Here is a 22,636-nt window from a genome sequence, read left to right on the forward strand (position 1 = left end):
GAAGTCCTGGATCCCAGGCCATGAACTGGTGCTGCCTACATTCAAGGAAGGTCTTCGACTTCAGTAGATACTCACCCCCATTCATATCCACAGTTATGATCCATATATATCAATATATATTATCCTTCTCAGTTGGGTCCAGAGTTACCTCATAGGCAACTGTAGGTCCCATCAGGATGGCTATGAAAACAATCGCAGTCACAAAATACACCCTGGACTAGAGTTTGTTGACATTAGCTTTTAAAGTGTCTTCTCTAGAAGCCATGCAGTTACGTTTCTCTCTTCTTCACTTTTAACCAGGTCTCTTAGGTAAGGAGCCAAAGGGGAAATAAAACAAACAGGATGAAAAGATGGCGATGCTGCCTCCCCCGGGTCCGCAGAGCTTTGTCTACTTCACCAAACAGTCTCTCGCCCTCATTGAGCAGCGCATTTCAGAAGGAAAAGCCAAGGAACACAAAGACGAAAAGAAAGAAGATGATGAAGAAGGTCCCAAGCCCAGCAGCGACTTGGAAGCTGGTAAACAGCTGCCCTTCATCTATGGAGACATTCCCCCTGGGATGGTGTCGGAGCCCCTGGAGGACCTGGACCCGTACTACGCAGACAAGAAAGTAAGTTATTGAGACTTCAGTGATAGAGTTCTGATGACTTCATTCCATCCAAAGATATGTGAAACTTAATGACTTCATATCATGAGCGTTATATGAAATACATATTAGGATGTTGAGAATATGTTCTTTTTGTAGTATTTCATTAAAACTAGTAATGGAATTGGCCTTCTTATTTGATTTGGTTTGATTAATTCTTTCAACATATTCAATAGAAAAATCTGCCTTTTTAGGTATGGCATAGTGAACACAACTCCTCTAATTTTATAATTATGGCTATAATTTTTTACACTTTTTTTAGTAAGTAGGGTGCATGATTGAAGTCCCAACTTGGAGGGAGTCGATTCTCTACTTTTCTATGTGAGGCCTAGGGATCAACTAAAGTCTTCATCAGGCTTAGTAGAAAATGTCTCTACCTGCTGAGCTATCATGCCAGCTATTCACAGTAATATTTAATTAATTCCTGTGTGCATGTGGATTTAAAAATTCCTTAAGTTTAACCACAAATGAGTAATGATACCATAAATCACTATACCTTAGTAATAGTTTTATTTTCTAGTGAGAGACAGAACAGATTGGATTCGAGGGGAGGTGGGAAGGAACTGGGTGGAGTAGAGAGACGGACAACAGTAATCAGGATATATCATGTTAGGAAAAAAATCTATTTGCAATAAAAAAAGAAATTTATAAAATACCAAAGTTGTTCTTTTTATTCTTTTAAATTTTGACTACAATGTAACTTGGTCTTGCAAAGACTGTGTAATAATATAGTGGTTTAAACGTTAGTTTTGACTCCTTTCTTTGCCTTTTATGACACAATTCCTCGCCATGCATTTGTCGAAAGCTGGTTTGTTGAGACAATGCTTACCTCAAAAAAAAAAAAAAAATAGATTTCCCCTACAAAAGACACAGACTTAGGAGCTCATCTTCCCAATTTGATGAAAAAGATTTATTGTAGGAAGCTGATTTATAACTGCATGTAAACCTCAGTTAAAAAGTAGAACAAAAGAAAAAGATCACTGCCTTCTAGACAGCACAAGCATTTTGCTTTCTAAGTACAGGGAATCATAATTTAGGCCCAGTGTTTCAGACTTAGTGTTTCTGAGTTCCTAGCCTAGGACTGTTTTTAATATGCTGAGGTTAACATTTTTTATTTGTCTAACTAAATGCAAAATTTACGAGAAATGTCACTTGCCTTGCACTGAAGAAAACACAATACCTTTATACCTTTTTATACCTTTATTGATTGTGGGTTTCACATCATGCATTCTGATCCCACTCATCTCCGTCTCCTCCCCCTCCTAAATCAAAACCAAATTTAAAAGAAAAACCAAATACCAAACAAATAAAAACACAAAAACAAAACCAAAAAAGGTTAACCTTGTGGTAGCTGTATTGTGGCCTGTTGAAACATACAACTTACCCTTCCGTCCATTCATCTTTACTGACAAGTGTTCATTTCCATGAGTCGCTGGTCTGGCTCAAGGGAAACAAAATATTTTAAGGATTTTTTTTATTTAAAAAATTTTAAGCAAACTTTTTTTTTGTTTTGTTTTGTTTTTTTTTTTCTGAGACAGGGTTTCTCTGTAGCTTTGCAGGAGTCTGTCCTGGAACTAGCTCTTGTAGACCAGGCTGGCCTCGAACTCACAGAGATCCGCCTGCCTCTGCCTCCCGAGTGCTGGGATTAAAGGCGTGCGCCACCACCGCCCGGCTTTTAAGCAAACTTTTAAAACTGAATTTGGCCAATGAACTCCAGGACTTTGTATTTTCAGTAAAGGAAGAACTGCGCTACATACAAGTATATATTATTTTTAACAAAAGTTCAATGAATGAACTTTTTTAAATTTTTTAAACATTATAGTTATATAAGTAAAATACGGGAATCAAACTGAGTAATTGGAAGGATGGTCCAAGCTGGGGAGACAGCTCCATCATCAAAGTGCTTGCATTGCAGGAGGCCCTGTGTTTCTGCCCAGAACCCACATTAAAAAGAAAAATGGACTTTATGCTTTATAACCCTAGCCCTGAGAAGTCAGAGACAGATGTATCCCCTGTAGCCCACTGGACAGTCATCCCAGCAGAATCTAAAAGTCACAGGCCAGTGAAAGACTCTGTCTTATAAAAACTAGGTCTGTTATACCTGAGAAAGACAAGCGAAATAGTCCTATGGCCTCCACATTGGCATGTGCATCAGAACCTTAGGCAACGCGCGTACACGCGCACAAACACCAAAAGAAGAGAAGGATATTTTCAACTTTGATATGCCTTACTTGTGAAAAAATTTTTAACCCATTTTGTATTAACTATGACAATTCTCAACAAGCTTTAAAAACTCTCAAGGTATTGTGGTAAAAAAAAATCAGTAATAGTTTCTACTCAATCTTAAATTCTGTGTAATAGAAAAGAGAAATTTATTCTTAAAGCCAATTTCGGTTATGACAAGTGATTGTAATCATTGAAGGACTCTGGCAAAGGAAAGACTTAATGCTTTGGAGGCCTCCTCGACATGGCCAACTCGCTCCCCATGGTCTGCCGGGAGCTGAGAAGAACTATGGCTGTCATCCAACACATCATCACAAACACATTTACATCATGAGATCTTTTTGGTAGTTTTATTTTGAAGCAATTCAGCATGAACTTTGTAGTTTGTGACATGTTGTGGCAGTGTTTAAAGACTGGCCATGCCTACAAGTGAGTTATATACATCCTGGTATACATACTTGTATATAGCTCAAGTCCTCATTTATTGCAAAGAGGCAGCCTTGAAGTCCATTGACCAAAGTGACTGACACCCACTTACAGGCAATGGAACTGCTTGCAGAGTTCCATGGCAGCCTTTCTTCTGCCCTGTGCTACAATGTGGAGGTATGAACTTCTCACAGCATTGTGTTGGATGGAAATGCTGGGAATATGGTGTCACCCTGATTCTTTTTTTTCTCCTGCAGACTTTTATAGTATTGAACAAAGGAAAAGCGATCTTCCGCTTCAATGCCACTCCTGCATTGTACATGCTGTCACCCTTCAGTCCTCTAAGAAGAATATCTATTAAGATTTTAGTACATTCATATCCTTTCCGAAGCCTGGCTTCAGCAGTACCCCAGGATGTTGGGCTTGCTCCTGTCCTTGGACGTAGATGTGAGCTCGTCTGCACCTTGAAAGGTCTTTATAGAGTCCAATATAAATTATTCTCAAAGTAAAATGAGAGGGTGGTCTTATTAGCATTTTGGAATATGTTAATTTTATTCCAAGCACTGAAAGAATAATCTATGCATCCATTTCAATTAATTTCTAAAGAAAAGTTGTGTTTGCATTTAAATAAGTGTTTCCTTTGGTGGTGTCCCACACTCCTTGACTAAGGGCTACCTTATTCAGCATGCTGATCATGTGCACAATTCTGACGAACTGCATATTCATGACCATGAGCAACCCTCCAGAATGGACCAAAAATGTAGAGTAAGTGTGCATTGCTATATTTTAAAGTAGGGCTAAGTGATCATTTTATGATTTTTTTATCCTGCTAGAAGTTAAGAGTTTGAGTCTATAAAACAATGTAGTTTATCTTTTCATGCATACAATTTTATTTCAGTTTTTCCTTTCCTCTGTGTTCAATCATTGTTTGAGTAATTAGATGCCACCATGTTTATGAAGAGTGAACTTGTCATATCCCCTTGCATGTTCATAAACATGATATGCACATCATGTTAGTGGCTATGTTCTTCTTAAGCACTCTATTGGCATTGACTAGGCAGATCTAATACCTACATTCTCAGTTCCTTAAAAACCTGTGTCTTCTGTGAGTAGCTCTCATAGGGACATTTTAAGAGTTCCAGGAAATCCCTTGTGTAGTACATTCTGTGAGGTGGGGTGATCTACACACCACCAGCATCCAGGAGATGCTTCAAAAAACTATAAAGATGTCAATGGGATGTTATTCATTTCACACCTAACATTTCAGCCGATTATTTTTTTTAGATACACTTTTACTGGAATATATACTTTTGAATCACTCATAAAAATCCTTGCAAGAGGCTTTTGCGTGGGAGAATTCACCTTCCTTCGTGACCCTTGGAACTGGCTGGATTTCATTGTCATTGTTTTCGCGTAAGTACTCTCAATTTTTTTGAACTGGAAAATTTATGGAAGTCTCCAAACAGTATTCCAGTAAATACAACTTTTGGAGACTGATTTTTCTTGCATGCAATGGCTATATTTAAAGGTAAAGGATTTGTATATAAATTACTTATTCACAGTCATTTCTTTTTCAGAAAGTGTTTTTCACTCAAAACACATTTAATGTAGAGATAATCTTTCTTCCTGCCCAGGACTTGAATTGGCATGTTTGCATACAGTGTCAATTAGGTACACACTTTTCTTAAGATTTTATTTAAAAAACTTAATAGTGTGTGAGACACACTCTCAGTGCTCCCTAAGGACTAAGCTTCAGATTTTTTTTTCTTTTTTCTTTTTTTGGTTTTTCGAGACAGGGTTTCTCTGCAGCTTTTTTAGAGTCTGTCCTGGAACTAGCTCTTGTAGACCAGGCTGGCCTCGAACTCACAAAGATCCGCCTGCCTCTTCCTCCCGAGTGCTGGAATTAAAGGCGTGCGCCACCATCGCCCGGCTAAGCTTCAGATTTTAAGCACAGTGTCTGTATTCATGAGCTAGTAAATAAATTAAAACAAAAAGTTATACTGTGTACTGCTCCTACCACTAATGTATTGTAAAGCTATTGCATGGGCTCCATAGTCTGCTTTAAGTATAATTTAAAGTTATTTATATCTTTTTGAAAATGCATTTAACAGAAACATTTATAAAGTCTCAACCTTAATAATTTCCTCTATTGTCTTGAATTACAAAAGTAATTGATATTTATCTGAGACATTTTGACGATTCAGAAGGGTCTTAGATTTCTAGTCTTGGGGTCCCTCATCCTTGCCCACCTCCTCTCTCATCATGTTTCCTCCAATAGAAAAGCTGTAGCTCCATTGTCTCCTGTGGATAAGAAAATGGCAGGATGGATACCCTTCTCCTAGCTCCTCATTCTCTACTGTTAAATTCTTGTGTCACAAAGTTCAGCCTTTTTAAGTATGCAATTCAGTGTTTTCTAGTATGTTCGCAAATTGTACAGCTATCACTACTATCTAAACTGAGAATATTTTACTCACTCCAAAAAGAAATCCTTCACTAATTACTAGTGACCTCCTAATACAGACTCTTGGAAACACTATATTGACTTTGTTCTATGAAAACCTTGAATGATGAACATTTCATCTGGATGGAATTTGTTGAGTTTGGCTTCTTTTCCTCAGTATAGTACTTACAATGCTTTAAAGGAGATTAACACTATGTATTACTATACTAAGCTGATAGTGGAAGCATTAAATTGTTTAGGTAAATGAACCACATTAAAATACAATACTTGTATTTTAATCAAATGATTCAAATCCATATATATTAGGTTACATTAGGTTAGAAAAAAAAGACTTGACAAACTACGTACAGAAAAATACTTAACAGTAGCAGCACGGGTGAGTATTGTAGACTCTACCTATATTCTGAATAACTCTGATTTAATTCTACAGGTATTTAACAGAATTTGTAAACCTAGGCAATGTTTCAGCTCTTCGAACTTTCAGAGTCTTGAGAGCTTTGAAAACTATTTCTGTAATCCCAGGTAAGAAGTGATTGATGTGGAGCATTAGGCCACTCAACTCCAGCTGTTTGTGAGTTTTCTTTGTCTGTGTGTGTGTTGTCATTGTGTTTGTGTATAAACCCCTATTACAGATATGTGACAGAGTTTGTGGACCTGGGCAATGTCTCAGCGTTGAGAACGTTCAGAGTTCTCCGGGCATTGAAAACTATTTCAGTCATTCCAGGTGAGAGTGAGGTTAAACACAGGGGCTGACTTTGACCTTTAAGAGAAAGGCAGTTCCTTCTAGAGCGCAAACCAAATTACATTTCTTCCATTTTTGCATTGCAATCTTTATTTTTAAAGTCAGCCCTTGAGTTTAACCTGCTGCATGGGTCTTGGAGAAGGCAGATGACCACTTGGCTCACATCTCCACTTGAAATTTTGCCCTCCTGCCAAAGGGCTGATTTTCCACCTTTTCAGGAAGGAAAATTTCAACCAATCAGAACTTTCTATAACGAAGAAGATAAGACATTTCCGCATGTGGGCAGTGCATGAAACTGTCTTATCTCCTTCAGCAAACTCTTTCTTGTGTGAGAACTGCTTCAGTAGACGTTGTCGCTGTGAGCTTTCATTCAGTTTCTTACGTTTTCCGTTTCATTATGTAGAGGTAGTTTGTCCGACGTTTACTGAGTTAGTGATTATAAAAGCTACATTTGTGAGTGAGCGTGGCGATGGTTTCAGCCACCACTATTCTTAACTAGTGAATCCGAAGATTCTTTGGGAATTGTTTCACTAGTTTTAACCACTTGCTAAACTTCATAGAAACAAACTGTGCAGAGCCACACTTTTGAGCCAGAAGATTTCTCTGGTTTCAATTCAAGGCCATTGACTTGACATAAGCATGCATTCCTAGTAAGGCTTGTCTTTTTGATGTGCTTCTCACTCAGAGCCTATATGTCATTGTGAATGTGCTTTTCTCCCCTACATTTTAAGGACTGAAGACCATCGTGGGGGCCCTGATCCAGTCGGTGAAGAAGCTGTCTGACGTCATGATCCTCACGGTGTTCTGTCTCAGTGTCTTTGCATTAATTGGACTACAGCTGTTTATGGGAAACCTAAAGCATAAATGTTTCAGGAAGGAACTAGAAGAGAATGAAACATTAGAAAGCATCATGAATACCGTTGAGAGTGAAGAAGAACTGAAAAGTAAGAATGCCCCTGTAGTTGCTATCAGGTAGAAATAACACCAAAAGTTCGACTCTCTTCTGACAGTGCATGGGGCTTGAATTTTGATTATTTTGAAGGTATTCTAATATACAATGAAAACTTGTCAGTATGTGAATTCTTGTCACTTTTTTTTTTTTTTTTTTTTTTTTTTTGGTTTTTCGAGACAGGGTTTCCCTGTAGTTTCTAGAGCCTGTCCTGGAACTAGCTCTTGTAGACCAGGCTGGCCTCGAACTCAGAGAGATCCGCCTGCCTCTGCCTCCCGAGTGCTGGGATTAAAGGCATGCGCCACCGCCGCCCGGCTTCTTGTCACTTTTAGAAATGTTATTATAAGCATTTATTTTTCTTGGCTTTCTAGTGATTCTCTGTGTAGAAAGCTGGGTTAGTTCCATAATAATGAATTTCTACATGATGAAGAGTCAAGTTGCTAGGAACTAATAATGACTCACACTAACCATTGGATCTATGTATACAATATGGATTTTGTTCTATAATTTTATTTTTATAAAGACACTGACTAATTATATAATTTAATGGGCAATGCAATTCTATTTGCATTTAGATTAGACTTAGAACTATAATATCTTATAGCTAAATTAATGTTAATAATGATAGAACTATCACGACTAAGATAGATAGCTATTGACAACTTAGTTTTATCAACACCATTGTTATAATAATGATATTTTATCAACATGAATTCTATAAATAATGATAAATTTGAAAGGCTTTGTAGCACTTCTTGATAGTATCTTCATTTATGATTGATGGAGTCAGCAAAGACTAATTCAGAGAAATCTTCCCCTTTAGTAGAAGATGTGTACAGAATCTCAGAAGTCTGCCGGAAAAAAAAACAAATGCTAACATCTCATAACACGCACACTGCACATTCTCTAATGGTTTCCCCTTAGACTGCTTTCCCACAGTTGCTATTGATGAACAAGAAGCAAAAATGAAATCGGGTTGTATCCATCTTGACACCTGGATAGTGTCTGTGTGACATGCCTAATTACCTTAGGGCATAACATTCCAATCTGATCTCAGGATGAGGTAGGAAACAAAAAACCTTACCAGTTTGCATCCCTTTTACCAAAAAGAAATTGGAATTTTCTTTGATATGAGGGAACTTACTTTCTACTTATTCTAGATGTTTTTAAATACTGGTGAAGTAAAAGCAAACCAAGCCTATCTCAGATGGCGAAAGTGTGTAAAAAAAAAAAAAAGGAATGCAGGTGGGGCTGATAAAAGAAAAACAACAGGTTCCACAGTAAACTGTGCAGTGTGCACTTCATTACTATCACAGGTTACTACAAATATCATGCTTTCTTCCTTTTATCATTCTGTATTTTTTATCCAATTTCTGATTTTTATAATCAATATCTCCAGGTTTCAACTTCTAGAAAATATTATTTCTTCATTTTTTGCTATCGAAGTGGTGAATGCAATAAACAGTTGTCTACATTTATATTCATTTTTTTAAAATTCAATTTGCAATTCTTACCTAAATTTAGCTTCTTTAACACTTATGACACTACCATTCCTTTTATTCTGAGCCCTAGCCTCTTCTGAGTCCATAGCCTGAATGTCTTTCAGACCTTTGTTAAAAAAAAAAAAAAAAAAAAAAAAAAAAAAAAAAAAAAAAAAACCTTCAAACACATTTTTATTAGAATTTGTTTGAGCTAAGAACGACTCATGAAACCAGTTGACTTGGGAACAAGAAGATGTTCAGACAGTTCAGTCCATCAGTGTGGTGGGCTCTATTTACAGACAAAGAAAATGCTCATGACTTAGAGAAACAGCTTCAGCGTTATAGATCGGCATTTGCCTGATATGGCTGTGGTCTGATCAGTTCACAGTTCACAATGACGAGCATACTGAAGAGCTGCCATTCCAAATATATTTATTGCAATGTGGTAGATGTTAGTTCTTGCTTACCAGCATGTAGTTCAAAGCAATCTCGTTGCTTAAAGAAGATGGCTGGACAGCTATGACCTTTACAGTACAGTTATCTATTGTAGCCTATCCTATAATGAAGCCATTAGTCATGAATGCATTTACATGTGTGTTGAGCTGGCGAAGGAATGGTCCATGGAAATATATCCTTTTAGATGGTTATATGCCAGCACCTACTGGTAAAATTTAGATGACTACACTAAGGCTCAGTTGCCTATTGGCTGTGAACTAACATCTGTGTTGTTAGATTTCTTTATCTATATTGGTCATTATTAAAATAAAAAGTTGTTCATGGATGCGAGGGGATGAGAATTATATCACTAAATCCTCTTGTTCCCTGGAGGTTGACATTGTAAGTTACCAAAAAGAAAGCATGATATTTATTAAGGTTTCACTAGGAATTGCTGCATGGTTGTAGGCTACCAACAATTAAGAGATTAAGGATAAACATTTGCTTCAGACTTTCCACTTTGATGCTGTGTTATGCAAGTTCTGATATAACTGAACTACAAAATCATCTACAGGTTTTTAATATTATTATATTTAGAAGAATCCAAATATGTGATTCTGAAAACCCAACCCTAAAGAGAAGGCAACATTTGCAAATTGAGCAGTTTTCTTTATATTTCCTACTTTCAACTTTTAAAAACCATTTTGCTCTCCTATGACATAAACAAGCTACTCAGTGCAAAGTTTTTAAGAATGGAAACTTGGTATGAATTAGAAAGTTATTCAAGACATCCACATTTAACACCAGATTTACTTTATTTTAAATACATTTTATTTTCTCCATGAGGCACACAACAATATTTGGCTGACCAGATAGTACCTATCATTTGATGCGGATAAAATGACATAGCTTAGCAATATTAGTGCTGACCATCTGAGGTAGTATAAAAACATGAAAAAGCTTTTATTGATATTATTAATTATTTTTATTAGATAAGATGTATTTTTATTTTTATTTTTTATTTTTCTATGCTCCCCTCCTTTTTTCTCCCTTCCCCATGATTGCCATTCTTCCAATTTACTCAGGAGATCTTGCCTTTTTCTACTTCCCATGTAGAGTAGATCCATGTAAGTCTCTCTTAGGGTACTCATTGTTGTCTTGGTTCTCTGGGATTGTAATTTGTAGGTTGGTTTTCTTTGTTTTATGTCTAAAAGCCACTTATGAGTGAGTACATATGATATTTTAATTATTTTGCTTGATGCTGAGGTATTAATTTGTAGAGTATAGTGATTTCATCGTCATTAGAGGTGAAGAATCCATATCTGTCTAATTAATGGAAGGCCAAATGCCCTGGTATCTTGGAAATTTATGTGATTTCTAAAACACATTTTAATAATTTGGCTATAAAGACAGAACTAAAAGGAAGCTTGAAATTACGCATTACCTGACAGCACTACTTGGGTACTTTATAAATCAACTCAGTTCTCTGTTTTTCTTGATATAAGAACAGACGCCATTCTGAGATGACTAATGGGCCATTCTCTCAAGAAAAAAAATGAAGTTAAAATTAAAATAATAATAAATGAATGAATGAATAATAATACAGCAAAATTCCAAGAAAGCACAGTTGCTTTCACTTAGTGAGTCAATCTAGATTTTAAAAGTTGACAAAGTTTTAGAAAAATATGTTACAAGTAATTCTCTTTTAATCTTATCCAGCTTTATCACACATAAAATTTCTTTCATAAGGTCTGTTTTGTATGGGAACCCCCACAACCTTAATAGCCCTTTAGCTTTTCCTTCTGTTCTATGAGTCTGAAACAACTACCTGTGTTACTACAAGGCAAGGGTTACCATAACAGAACAAAACATCCTCACACTCCAAAGCTTTCTGAGGGGAGGGAACAAAATTTAATTTAACCATGTAGTGAAACAATGTTTAAAAGACATTAGATAGAACATTAAAAAAATTAAACTATTTGAGAAGTGAATTTAAATAAAACATTAGCACTAATGTACTCTAACTGAACCAAGAGCAAAAAAAGGAGAAAACATTTTTGTCATTGTGAATATTAAAAATGAAAGCAATGGCTCTGTAGTAGAGTAAAGCACATGACACTTGCTCAGTTCTGAAAGCCTTACTCAGATAGCTCTGGAAATACAAACACACCTCATGAGGGTCATAAGGAAGTGGAAGTGCCTTCTCAAGAAAGGCCAAAGACAAAGCCTAAAGCATAACTACTTATCATATAAGGATAGGACAGAAATACATATGCATATTTTTCAATATTATCTATTTCAAATGACCTATTATATGAGAGCTTAATGTACGTTTATCTAAATATTATAAAAGGCAGCCATGTATCAAAAATTAAAAATATAAAACTCTAAGCAACAACCTCCTTTAATATTCTCTTTCTGCCAAGAATCTACATAGTTGGCATTCACTAAAGCATATCAGAACAGTCGGGTGAAGTCCACAGTTCTACAGAACACCTTTCTACAGTCAGTTCAAGATTTTAGTTCATGGATCAATTAAACCAGTCCTTAGGTCAGAGCATCACTATCTAACTGTCTTTGGAAACACTTTGCAGCACACAAAGAAATGCACTTAATCTCATAAGCATCCTTAATCACTCAGTAGTGTAGTGAACATGAAATGTTTGTGTGTACATGTGTCTTCCTTTTTTTGACCTAGACCAAATCTCATGTACCTCAGACTGGCACTGAATTCCCTATACATATGACTTTGAACTTCTGATTTCCCTGACTCCATCTCTTAAGTGCTGGGGTTATAGGTATGATCCACCATACCTCATTTATGCAGTGCTGTGCATCAGACTTAGGGCTTCATGTGTTCTGGGCAAGCATTCTACTCACTGAGCTCTGTTCACAAGTCTGGGAATCTATTTTCAATTCTCAATGTATAACTTGTGGTTAAATTCATGAGTCATGGTTATATCAGCTCATGAATCACTTTCAGAATCATTTATTTTAGATTTTATACAATGATCACTTTCTCTTTCCAGGCCATTTCTCCTTTCCTTTAGATATTAAAATTATATTCTCTTGGGGACAATTAGCCCACACATTCAGTGGCTATTTAGAAAAGACTGTAATGTGCTCTGCAAAAGCATGGTGAGCTAGATGCATTGCTAAACCTTTTATCATGCCTGTTGAGTTAAATGGAAGCCTGGTAGCGTGAGAGTTCAGGCAGCCCTAGAGCCTCTTCCTATGATTTGGCTCCTCAATGACTGCTGAACATTCATTGGTAATTTTATGGCTAATCACTAGGTAATCTTACCTCATTAAAAATGTCATGTAGGTTTATGTGTGGAAAAAGATATCACAAGAGCCACATTTAGTAATCCATGTCTATAATCTCCACACATAGGAGACAGAGTTAGGAGTATGAGTTTGAGACAAGACTGGGTTACATCAGGCGTTATGTGAACCTGAAATACATGGCAAAAACCTTATACCAAAATCCCAAAGTAAATAAATAAACATACATAAAAGGGATAGAAAATTGCTTCCTATTTTGACTATCTTTATGTTGCCAGACTCATCATCACTGAAGCATGGGATTTTTTTTTCAAAGCTATTTACTGTCTCAATACGTAAGATCTTTTCCAGTTTTGCTTGTATCTTATATGTCAAACAAGGAGCTGGTGTGTGAGCCAGTTGGTCAATCTCCTTTGAAATTAAATGATATTTAGTGATAGTAGTGCTTGAACTTCAGTGACCGGTTTGTGTAGAACTTCATTCTTGGTCTATCTGAAAGTCATATATATGGATCATTTAAAAACTCAATAGGTATTTCAAACTATAACCCACAAATGCAGCATCTAAAGCAGTAAGATAACTTAATTGTATAGAAAGCTATAAAAGCAATACCCACTATAAGAATATGCAACTTCAAAATCTTTTTAAAAATTTTTTTAAACTTTTTTCATTTTATATACCAACCACAATTTACCCTCCTTCCCTTTCTCCTTCTCCCCCCACCATCCCCCTCCCAAGCTCCCATCCATTTCTGAGAAAACATAAGGCCTCCCATGGAGAGTCAACAAAGTCTGACATATCAAGTTGAGGCAGGACAAAGCCCCTACCCCCTGTATCTAGGCTAAGCAAGGTCCTTAGAGAATGGACCCTAAAAAAGCCAGTTTATGCATTGGGGATAAATCCCGGTTCCACTGCCAGTGGTCCCACAGACTGTCCCAGCCACACACTGTCACCCACATTCCTATGCAGGTTCCCCAGCTATCAGTCCAGAGTCAGTAAGCTTCCACTAGCTCTAGTTAACTGTCTCTGTGAGTTCCCCATACTGATCCTGATTCTCTCGTAGACTGGACTCTGGGAGCTCGAAACAAAGTTTAGTTCTGTATTTCTGCATCTGCTTTCCTAAGTTACTGGATGAAGGTTATGTGATGAGAATTAGGGTGGTCATCAATCTGAATACAAGGGAAAGCCAGTTCAGGCCCACTCTCCACTATTGCTAGGAGTCTTAGCTGGCGTCATCCTTGTGGACTCTTGCGAGTTTCCCTAGAACCAGATTTCTCCCTAATGCCATAATGGCTCCTTCTATCAGATAACTCTTTCCTTGCTCTCCCTCTCTGTCCCTTCCCCAATTAACCCATCCCATTCCATTATTACTACAAAATCCAATAATCATAATTTTCATTATTGTTGTTTTGAGCCAAATGGGAATTTGAACCCTTTAAAAAAAGATTGGAATTATATGCAAGTATGGAAATGCCATAGTGAAATCTATTATTTTCTAAAATTAACACTCATAAAAATGCTAGGATTTGAGAGTGATGATGTAAGCCTTAGTCCTTTATGTATGTAATTTGGAAGACTGAGTTGCCCTCCGGTCATATCAGGAAGTCTTAAAACTGAATGATGAAGAAAACATGAAATCCTTTACTAAGAAAAATAGGGATAAAGGACACCAGGGAAGAGCCAAACTCTCAACATCTAGAACTTTCCGAGTCCTATAGATACTGCTTTGTGAGTGAAGAAGAAGAGAATTTTGTAAAATACATTGTATCCATTTGCAGTATTGCATAATTGATTCTTTTGCTTCCGGTGTAGTACTTTAAGAGACAGTTTAGCGCTTCTTCCTTCTCTGTCTCCTCCCCTCTCCACCTCTCTCCTCTTTTCACCTCCTCTCCTTTCCTTCTCAGCTCTACCTTCTCTCAGAAAAACTTCCTAAAACCTGCAGCCTTGAATAGAATTTTTAAAATAATTATCCAAAGCTGAATGTGTCTCTCCAAACCTCATCTTCATCACAAGTGCTGTCTCTCTGCCTTACACACATTTCACCTGTCCCCACCAATAGTTGCCACCTCCTGTATTCCATGCCATCTTCATATCTAAGTATTCTTGAACCTGTTACTGCATCCATGTTTCCTCCTCTATCAGCATATATCTTCCAGGGTGATCACAATGACATTTCAAACATCAAAGAATGGTTTCTTCGTCAAATCCCATCCCCTTAGAATTTCCTGGACACCGTTTTTCTTATTGTTTTAGTACATTTTCATTAGATCAGTTATAACTCTCTCTTTGTTTTTTTTTTTTTAAAGTTATGATTACATTGGTTTAAATAAAATAAAAGTCAGTTTAGCTCAAGGTCTCGGAAGTTTGGGTCCATGGTTACTTAGCTTTGTTGTCTCTGAATGTGTGGTAAGGCAGAGCGCTATGATAATAAGCACATCCAAAGACTTGTGCTTACTCATCTTGCGGTAACCAGGAGGCAGAAAGAGAAAGGGGGAGGTGGAGGAAGAGACCAGGGACAGAATGTGTCCTTCAAGGGCATATCCACTTACATTCTTGCTCCGCCTGTGCCTGACCTTCATAGTTAGTTCTCTGTTGCCTCCCAACATCCCACTGAGATTGGTTCCATAATGCATTGATCCAATCGTGAGTTTAAAGCCATTTTAATTCAACCAATAACAATCCAAAGGCTCTATGAATCTGTGTACTAAAGAACAAACCAACTCTAGAGTCCTGACGGTAACAATGAAGACAAAAACCAGCCACTATCTGGGATTGCTACACATATTATTTACTTGTTAATTGCTTTCCTACGTACACTAACATCCATATGCATCAGATTAAGGAAGCTTCCCAAAGCTAGGGATTTTGTTTATCATTTGTGTCTTGGTAATTATTCACAGGTCCATAAAATGTTATAAGTAGATTCTTTATCAATAACGTATGAGAATATTAAAAGAATAAATGCTCATTACCAAGGGATGAGACTTAGATGTTTGCATACATGTCTATATTCATTAACTTACTTGCCTTATGACTCTTACTGATTGCATCCTATAATTGTATATTTTTCAAATTCTTCCTAAACAGGATATTTTTATTACTTGGAGGGAACCAAAGATGCTCTCCTTTGTGGCTTCAGCACAGATTCTGGGTATGTAATATTTGCTTTGCTTTTAGTTGAAATGCTGCCAAAGAAAAATCTCATGTTCACTGAGTACTTTTGATTCAATATTATAATTTTCATAAATTTCATGGCATTGATTTTGCTCATTTTATCTAACAATGAACAGAGATTTTAAAATGTTTATAGTTTATGCATGCATTGGAAAGCAAGACCAATCATGAGATAAGGCTTGAATCAAAACAAAATAGCCATCATGAGAATCTTGGGATATACAAGAATACTTTCTAAAAGCCTATCAAAAATTGGTTGGCTAGTTTCAGGCCTTACTTCTTGGAAAGAAGAATAACAAAATCAATATCTCTTTCCATCTCAAAGCTCTCCACTGCCTAATTCAATATGACTCATAGGTAACTGAGTACACTGCTCGGACCAATTTACACAGGATCCTGCGGACTAGCTGTTTTCAGAATCTTCTGTTTATAAAACACCGTTTTGATTTCTCCATACACCACTTTCAGTTTGCAGCAGAGCTTTGTTCTTGTTCTGCTTGCCAGCAAGGAATCTCTTCATCGGGCTCTGGAAACTATGAACCTCAAAATCAACAGTGCTGCCCCTCCCACAAACGCTTCAGTCACCATGTTCATCTAAGGAGGCTAAAAACCAATCTGCGAGTTTTAGAAAGAAAAAAAACTTTAAAGCCAAAATTTTTATGAGCATTTTCAAATGTCGTATTATGACTGTTCTTGGCTTTAATTCACCACAAGACTTACTTTAAAAGAAGCCATTTTGCCAGAGGCCTTCATAGTAAACCCTATTGATTTGAATTCATGAATATGTTGCCTATGACATCTTTCATTTGCTAAATGGTTCTATGGTCAGGGAGTGGGTTAATCATGTTATTTAAATTCAAAGTCAATCTTAAATTCTTGGGGTAAGTCATTTTGCTATTCCCACTGGAAGAAAGTGTATCTTTGAGAATTTAAGTAATCTGGCAAAATGGTCAACTAGTAAATACTGAAATGAGAAGCAATGGCCATTCTTTCTGACCCCAGGTTACAGTCTCTTAGTTGTTCTGCAATGTTCAACCTCTACATTGAACCTTGAGGTTGACACTCTGCTATAGTGTTCCTTATCTACACGCCAAACATATCCTGACCTGTAATTCCCATTTGTATCTGCAGCCAGTGTCCAGAAGGATACTACTGTGTGAAGGCTGGCAGAAATCCCGATTATGGCTACACGAGCTTTGATACTTTCAGCTGGGCCTTCTTGGCCTTGTTTCGGCTAATGACTCAGGATTACTGGGAGAACCTTTACCAGCAGGTGGGTGCCAACAGAATCAGCCGTCTCTGAAGGCGGTCGGTGCCCGGTATGCTTTGACTCTGCCTTGGGAACTGTTGAGGTTGCTGTTGCTTTCATTTTATTTCTGTAGACAGTATGGGAATCCTGACGTGCATTTCTAACATTAGAGATAATTTATCATGCTCGTATTAAAACAGATAGTTCTTAGATCCTAAATTAATTTTCTTCTATGTTCTGTGCAATGTCAATTTTTAGATCTTCCTTAGTATCTGACATACCCTTAGGATCCAACGTAAAAAGCAGAGAATATTGCAGTTTCTTGAGCTGTCTTTGTACACTCACTGTTTCCTTCACATGCCTGGGCATCAGAATCCTCAAGCATCTCATGTACTGTGCCCACCAGACCCTTCTGTACTGTGCCCACCAGACTCTACTGTACTGTGCCCACCATACCTTAGTGTTGAACCCTTATTTACAATTAAATACCCAGTTCTTCTTCAAACCTTCCTCTCCCTTGTCAACTACTTCCTCTTTTGAACTTCACGACCCTTTAAATATTCCTCAGCTTATAACATCAATCTGCTATAGTGTTCAGTCCCATGGCCATGTACTCTAGCATAGATGTGAGGCACTTGCTACATAGGCTTCTCTATGTGCATATTATATATTCTCATTGCCCAATCCCAAGAGGGAAGAAGTTGAAATGATAATTCTCTTATTTCATGTAACCATGAATTTCTTTTCTCAGAATTGTTATAAGTGCTTCTTTTGGCCTCTTTTATATTTACTTCTGTGACTATTACAAATGTTATAAAAACTATATAAAATACCTTTTGTAGGAAAATAAAATTAATAGAAATAATTCAGAGGTAGAAACAGAGTCGTAGAATGCTGTATTGCTGGGCTCAAGTCCTCCTTTGTCATCCTCCAGAGTCTCCAGGGCCACTGTCATAGGACTACCATCTTAGTCCCCACCTTTATAAATATAGAAAAGAAGGGTATCTTAGCTCAAAATTAAGATGATGCAAAATAAAAATATTGACATACAATTTTGCAAAAAGACATCGAAAGATGGCCATATTTAAGTTGAGATATGGAAGCTAGACTTTCTCACGCATTGGTAGCAACCTTTGTAAAAAGTTAATGAAAATAAAAAATAAATGTTCCCAATGACCTAAAAGTTCCACTTCGAGGAATTTATTCAAGAGAAAAGCAATAACAACAACAGAATGATAGCGTGGTGAATTGAGTAAATAGTAAGGATTCCAGAGGTATATAAGTTACACTTATATCTCTATACTATTTTGAATTTTTCTAAAAATGCAGCAAATGGCAGAATAAACTGCATTTAAAAATTATTAATGGTGATACTAGATAAAAATAAATATCCATGGAGTCAACAGATAAATTTAATCAGTAGGGCAATCTACCTGCATCAAAGTTTAAAATGATAACCCATGCTATAAAAGGGAAAGTATACGACTTGAACAATAAAGGGGGCCTGTTTGAAAAATTAAAAGACAGCATAAGAGCTAAAGTTACCAGTAATTTCAAAAATGTAGAAAATGAGGAATTGTTATGCTATATTTAATACTAATGATCAAACCTTAGTACCAGCCTGATACATTACTATACCTTTTTATAGTATTAAAACAGTTTGTTTAATACTGTTTTTCTTCAACTATATTTTCATTTATATATCTATAACATTAAATTATACAAAATATTTGATTTTGATGTTCTTTATATATCAACCACAATGAGAAAACTAGTAAAGTTTTTGCATTATTAAAATAACAATTTCCCTCCTTACCCCCAGACTCTACGTGCTGCTGGCAAAACCTACATGATTTTCTTTGTCGTGGTGATCTTCCTGGGTTCCTTTTACCTGATAAACTTGATCCTGGCTGTGGTAGCCATGGCGTATGAGGAACAGAACCAGGCCAATATCGAAGAAGCTAAACAGAAAGAATTAGAATTTCAGCAGATGTTAGACCGACTCAAGAAAGAGCAGGAAGAAGCCGAGGTAAGTGTTTGTCACTACAAATATGAAGGCAGAGGGGAGCCAAAGGTCCATGACTTTTTTTTTTTTCTAACCATACTGAGTTTAACCAGAGCAGTCACCGTCCATGGATTTGCTACTATTCCCCTGAGCCCCGTGAGCTAATCAGTGGGTACAAGACTGAAGACAGTGTCTGCCTCTCCTCCAGAATCCAACAGTGGCTCATAATTCAGCAAGAAGGGCAGGGCCATATGAGCCCTCCCTGTAACCGAAGGCTGGCGGGCGCAGTACTGTGTAAGCCTGTCGTTGGCGGTCTTCGCTGCTATGACGTCATGGTTCTTCGCTGCTATGACGTCATGGTTACATTGCTGTGTCGTTCTTACATCATAAAGTTTCATATCTCTTATCCCTATCCTCCACGCTCTTATATTCTTCTCGTCCCCACTTCAGGATTGTTCCTGACTTCTTTCTCCCAGCCTTCAGTTTAGTTTGCCACTCTAACTCTATTCTACAAAATCACAGGCCAAGGCAGATTCTTTATTCATTAACCAATAAAAGCAAAACAAATACAGAAGGTCTTCCCACACCCACATAGGGCTGAAGGCCTCCTCACTCATGGGTTTTAAAATTAGTTGATAGGAGCAGGCATGGATTCCATCTTGCGGAGTGACCCTCACAATCATAAGAAAGTAACTGGAACATTAAAGTTGGTCAACAAATTAGAGATTAAAAACAAATGCTCATTAACTTTGGCTAATGTTATAAACTTTCAGATTAAGACAGCCACAATAATGATTGTGACCACTTCTGAGTAAGGCACAGTGCGTGCTAGCCTTCTCTGCAAAGGCTTCAGTACTTCAGCAGGAAAGGCTGGGAGGGTCTGTACAACTGTTTAGTAAAGGCTTTAAAATCTGCCGCATGATTTGGTATAGTTTACCTCTTGGCAGTAACATTAGCCAGGTGGATAATCTGTGATGCGGAGAAATACTCATGCAGAAGGATGTGTACCGCAGCATACATTTAACATCAGAATGGTAAAATTAAGAAATATAACACATTTTCAAACCATCCAAAAATGTACAGTAGGATTATGATTCTTTCTGTCTTGACATTGTACTCATATATAGAATTATACATTTTTGAGAAAATTCTGTAATGAGGAAAACATTGCTAAAATAATAGTGGGTGGGGTTATAGATAGGATACAATCACAATTTAACTGTTACACTTATACTTAAATGACCTGGAGAAGTATAACCACAACTCCTTTCTGAGGGTAACACTGAAAGTATTTTCTACTTTTCATTTACATCTTTACATCTAGTTTCCTTAAATGATTTTCCTTTAGTCTTGAGAATTTCATACACATATACAATGAAATATTCACATCCACTCAAACCTATAACCTCACTTTCCCACCCTCTAACTCTCCCAGTCTACCTCTCCCAATTTCAAGTAATTTTTGATAACCCTCTAAGTCTGATTAGTGCTGCCCATAAGTGCTTGATTATGGGGTCATCCCCGGACCATGGGAAAACTCCCAATGGCCATACACACAAAGAAAAAAATGATTCTCCCTGTCCCAGGTGCCTCAACTGCCGGTAACACTTCCATAAGGGGCATGGCCCAGAGAGTACCTTCCTCATCCTTCCTGAATTTTGCTTGGCTTGTTCTTGTATAGGTCTCACACAGGTAACCTCAGCTGCTCTGAGTTCTTGAGTGTGATAGCCACAGCATGCCCAGAAATCAACATTCCAAAGCTCTAATTCCTGTTCTCTGGCTCTTGCATTATTGTTGCCTCCTTTTCTGTGGTTTTCCCTGAGCCTGGCTGGGTGTAAGAAGGGAGGTTGAAAGCCGGGCAGTGGTGGCGCACGCCTTTAATCCCAGCACTCGGGAGGCAGAGGCAGGCGGGTCTCTGTGAGTTCGAGGCCAGCCTGGTCTACAAAAGCTAGTTCCAGGACAGGCTCCAAAGCCACAGAGAAACCCTGTCTCAAAAAAAAAAAAAAAAGAAAAGAAAAGAAGGGAGGTTAATGGATGCCCCATTTAGAGCTGAACACTCAGTTTCTTATTATGAGTACTTAGAACAATCATGCATTCCTGCATTAACTGTTTCCCTCTGCAAAAATAAACTTACCAAGGCTGAGGACAGTCCAGGTACATGGGTATTGACACAAATAATTAGAAAACAACTTAGCAAAATTATTGGGGAAGTGTCGTTTACTAAAATAACTGGGGAAGTGAAAAGCCCTTTGATAGAATCCAGTACTCTTATTTCATTTTTAGAAAGTTTTTTTTTTTTTTTTTTGAAGTGAGATAGCTACCTTCTCTCCCTGGTAATTCAGTTTCGAGATTTCATCAATCCCTTAAAGAATCATTGACCTTATAATTTTTCTTGACACTTTATTTCCTTATTAACTTATTTCTATTTTCAGACATGCCACTCTCACTAAGCTATGGGGTTCCTGATTCCATTGGTCACCCTGAGTTGCTTGCCTGATCTTCAAACTCACTATCTTAGCACACAGTTTATGTGAGTTTTATATCACAGAAGTACCTATAAAACTTCGACACATAATACTTCAATTTACTTAATTCTAAGGAAGTTCACAGCATGAAAGAGTTGCATTACAAAGGTCCTGAAATTTTATTATAATATGTGAGAGGAGAGACTATGCTTCACATGCTAATTGGTTATAATGCAACACAACACAGGTTACTTCCTGGACAAGATTTGTAACTGAATGCCCAGGCTGGTTACCCTGAGGCTTGTTTTTTTCAAGATTTGGAAATGACTTAAATGCTGGGATTGTCTTGGTCCAACAGGCCATCGCTGCAGCTGCAGCCGAGTACACGAGTATTGGGCGGAGCAGGATGACGGGTCTTTCAGAGAGCTCTTCAGAAACCTCCCGGCTGAGCTCCAAGAGTGCCAAGGAGAGACGAAACAGAAGAAAGAAAAAGAACCAGAAGAAGATCTCCAGTGGTGAGGAAAAGGGCGACGATGAGAAACTATCCAAATCGGGATCGGAGGAAAGCATCCGAAAGAAAAGCTTCCACCTCGGCGTGGAAGGACATCACCGCTCCCGGGAGAAGAGGCTGTCCACCCCTAACCAGGTACTGCCGCGCCACCAGGCGAGGCTGCACAGCCAAATGCCAGTGCAAAGCTTAACCCTGGGGTTAGGGCCCAGGAGAGGAAGGGGACTTCACCACCACATTTTAACTAAAATGCTGCCTTTGGCTGGGCGTTTATGGAAAGAAGAGAGATGTATATGTTTTTCTCAATGACGTTGCCATTTTCATTTTCATAAAAGGCTATTGTTTCAGAATTGCTATATCTTCCTTAAGAAGCATTTTTCTAAAATAAAATGTTTCTGCAAGCTACTATAGGAATGAAGAATGTTGTTTACAACACAGATTAATTCTCATAGTTGTATTTTGTCAATGTTTTTAATACCCCACTCCTGATTAAAAAAAAAAATAAGAGGAGGGAAAGAAGGGAGGGAGGGAGGGAAGGAAAACCATAATCCTAAAAGTAGTTCCTCTATCTTTTTCTTTCCTGTAGACC

General features: G+C 37.5%; 1 protein-coding gene across 3 annotated transcripts in view; it reads left to right on the forward strand.

Annotated features, from left to right (window-relative positions):
* The first annotated feature begins 350 nt into the window (after positions 1 to 350).
* Scn9a (sodium voltage-gated channel alpha subunit 9) overlaps positions 351 to 22,636 on the forward strand; it is a 72,797-nt gene continuing 50,511 nt past the window's right edge. For 2 of the 3 annotated variants that reach the window (XM_038336109.1, XM_038336111.1), the window contains exons 1-10: positions 351 to 608; positions 3,551 to 3,669; positions 3,969 to 4,058; positions 4,578 to 4,706; positions 6,185 to 6,276; positions 7,228 to 7,440; positions 15,734 to 15,797; positions 16,952 to 17,093; positions 18,892 to 19,098; positions 21,898 to 22,185. In XM_038336109.1, the coding sequence (XP_038192037.1) occupies positions 351 to 608; positions 3,551 to 3,669; positions 3,969 to 4,058; positions 4,578 to 4,706; positions 6,185 to 6,276; positions 7,228 to 7,440; positions 15,734 to 15,797; positions 16,952 to 17,093; positions 18,892 to 19,098; positions 21,898 to 22,185 (1,602 nt within the window). Of the gene's footprint in view, positions 609 to 3,550; positions 3,670 to 3,968; positions 4,059 to 4,577; positions 4,707 to 6,184; positions 6,277 to 6,386; positions 6,479 to 7,227; positions 7,441 to 15,733; positions 15,798 to 16,951; positions 17,094 to 18,891; positions 19,099 to 21,897; positions 22,186 to 22,636 lie in introns of all 3 variants that reach the window. The other variant, XM_038336110.1, reaches the window with a different exon arrangement.

Source organism: Arvicola amphibius, chromosome 7 (assembly GCF_903992535.2).
Source record: "Arvicola amphibius chromosome 7, mArvAmp1.2, whole genome shotgun sequence".
Lineage (NCBI taxonomy): Eukaryota > Metazoa > Chordata > Mammalia > Rodentia > Cricetidae > Arvicola > Arvicola amphibius.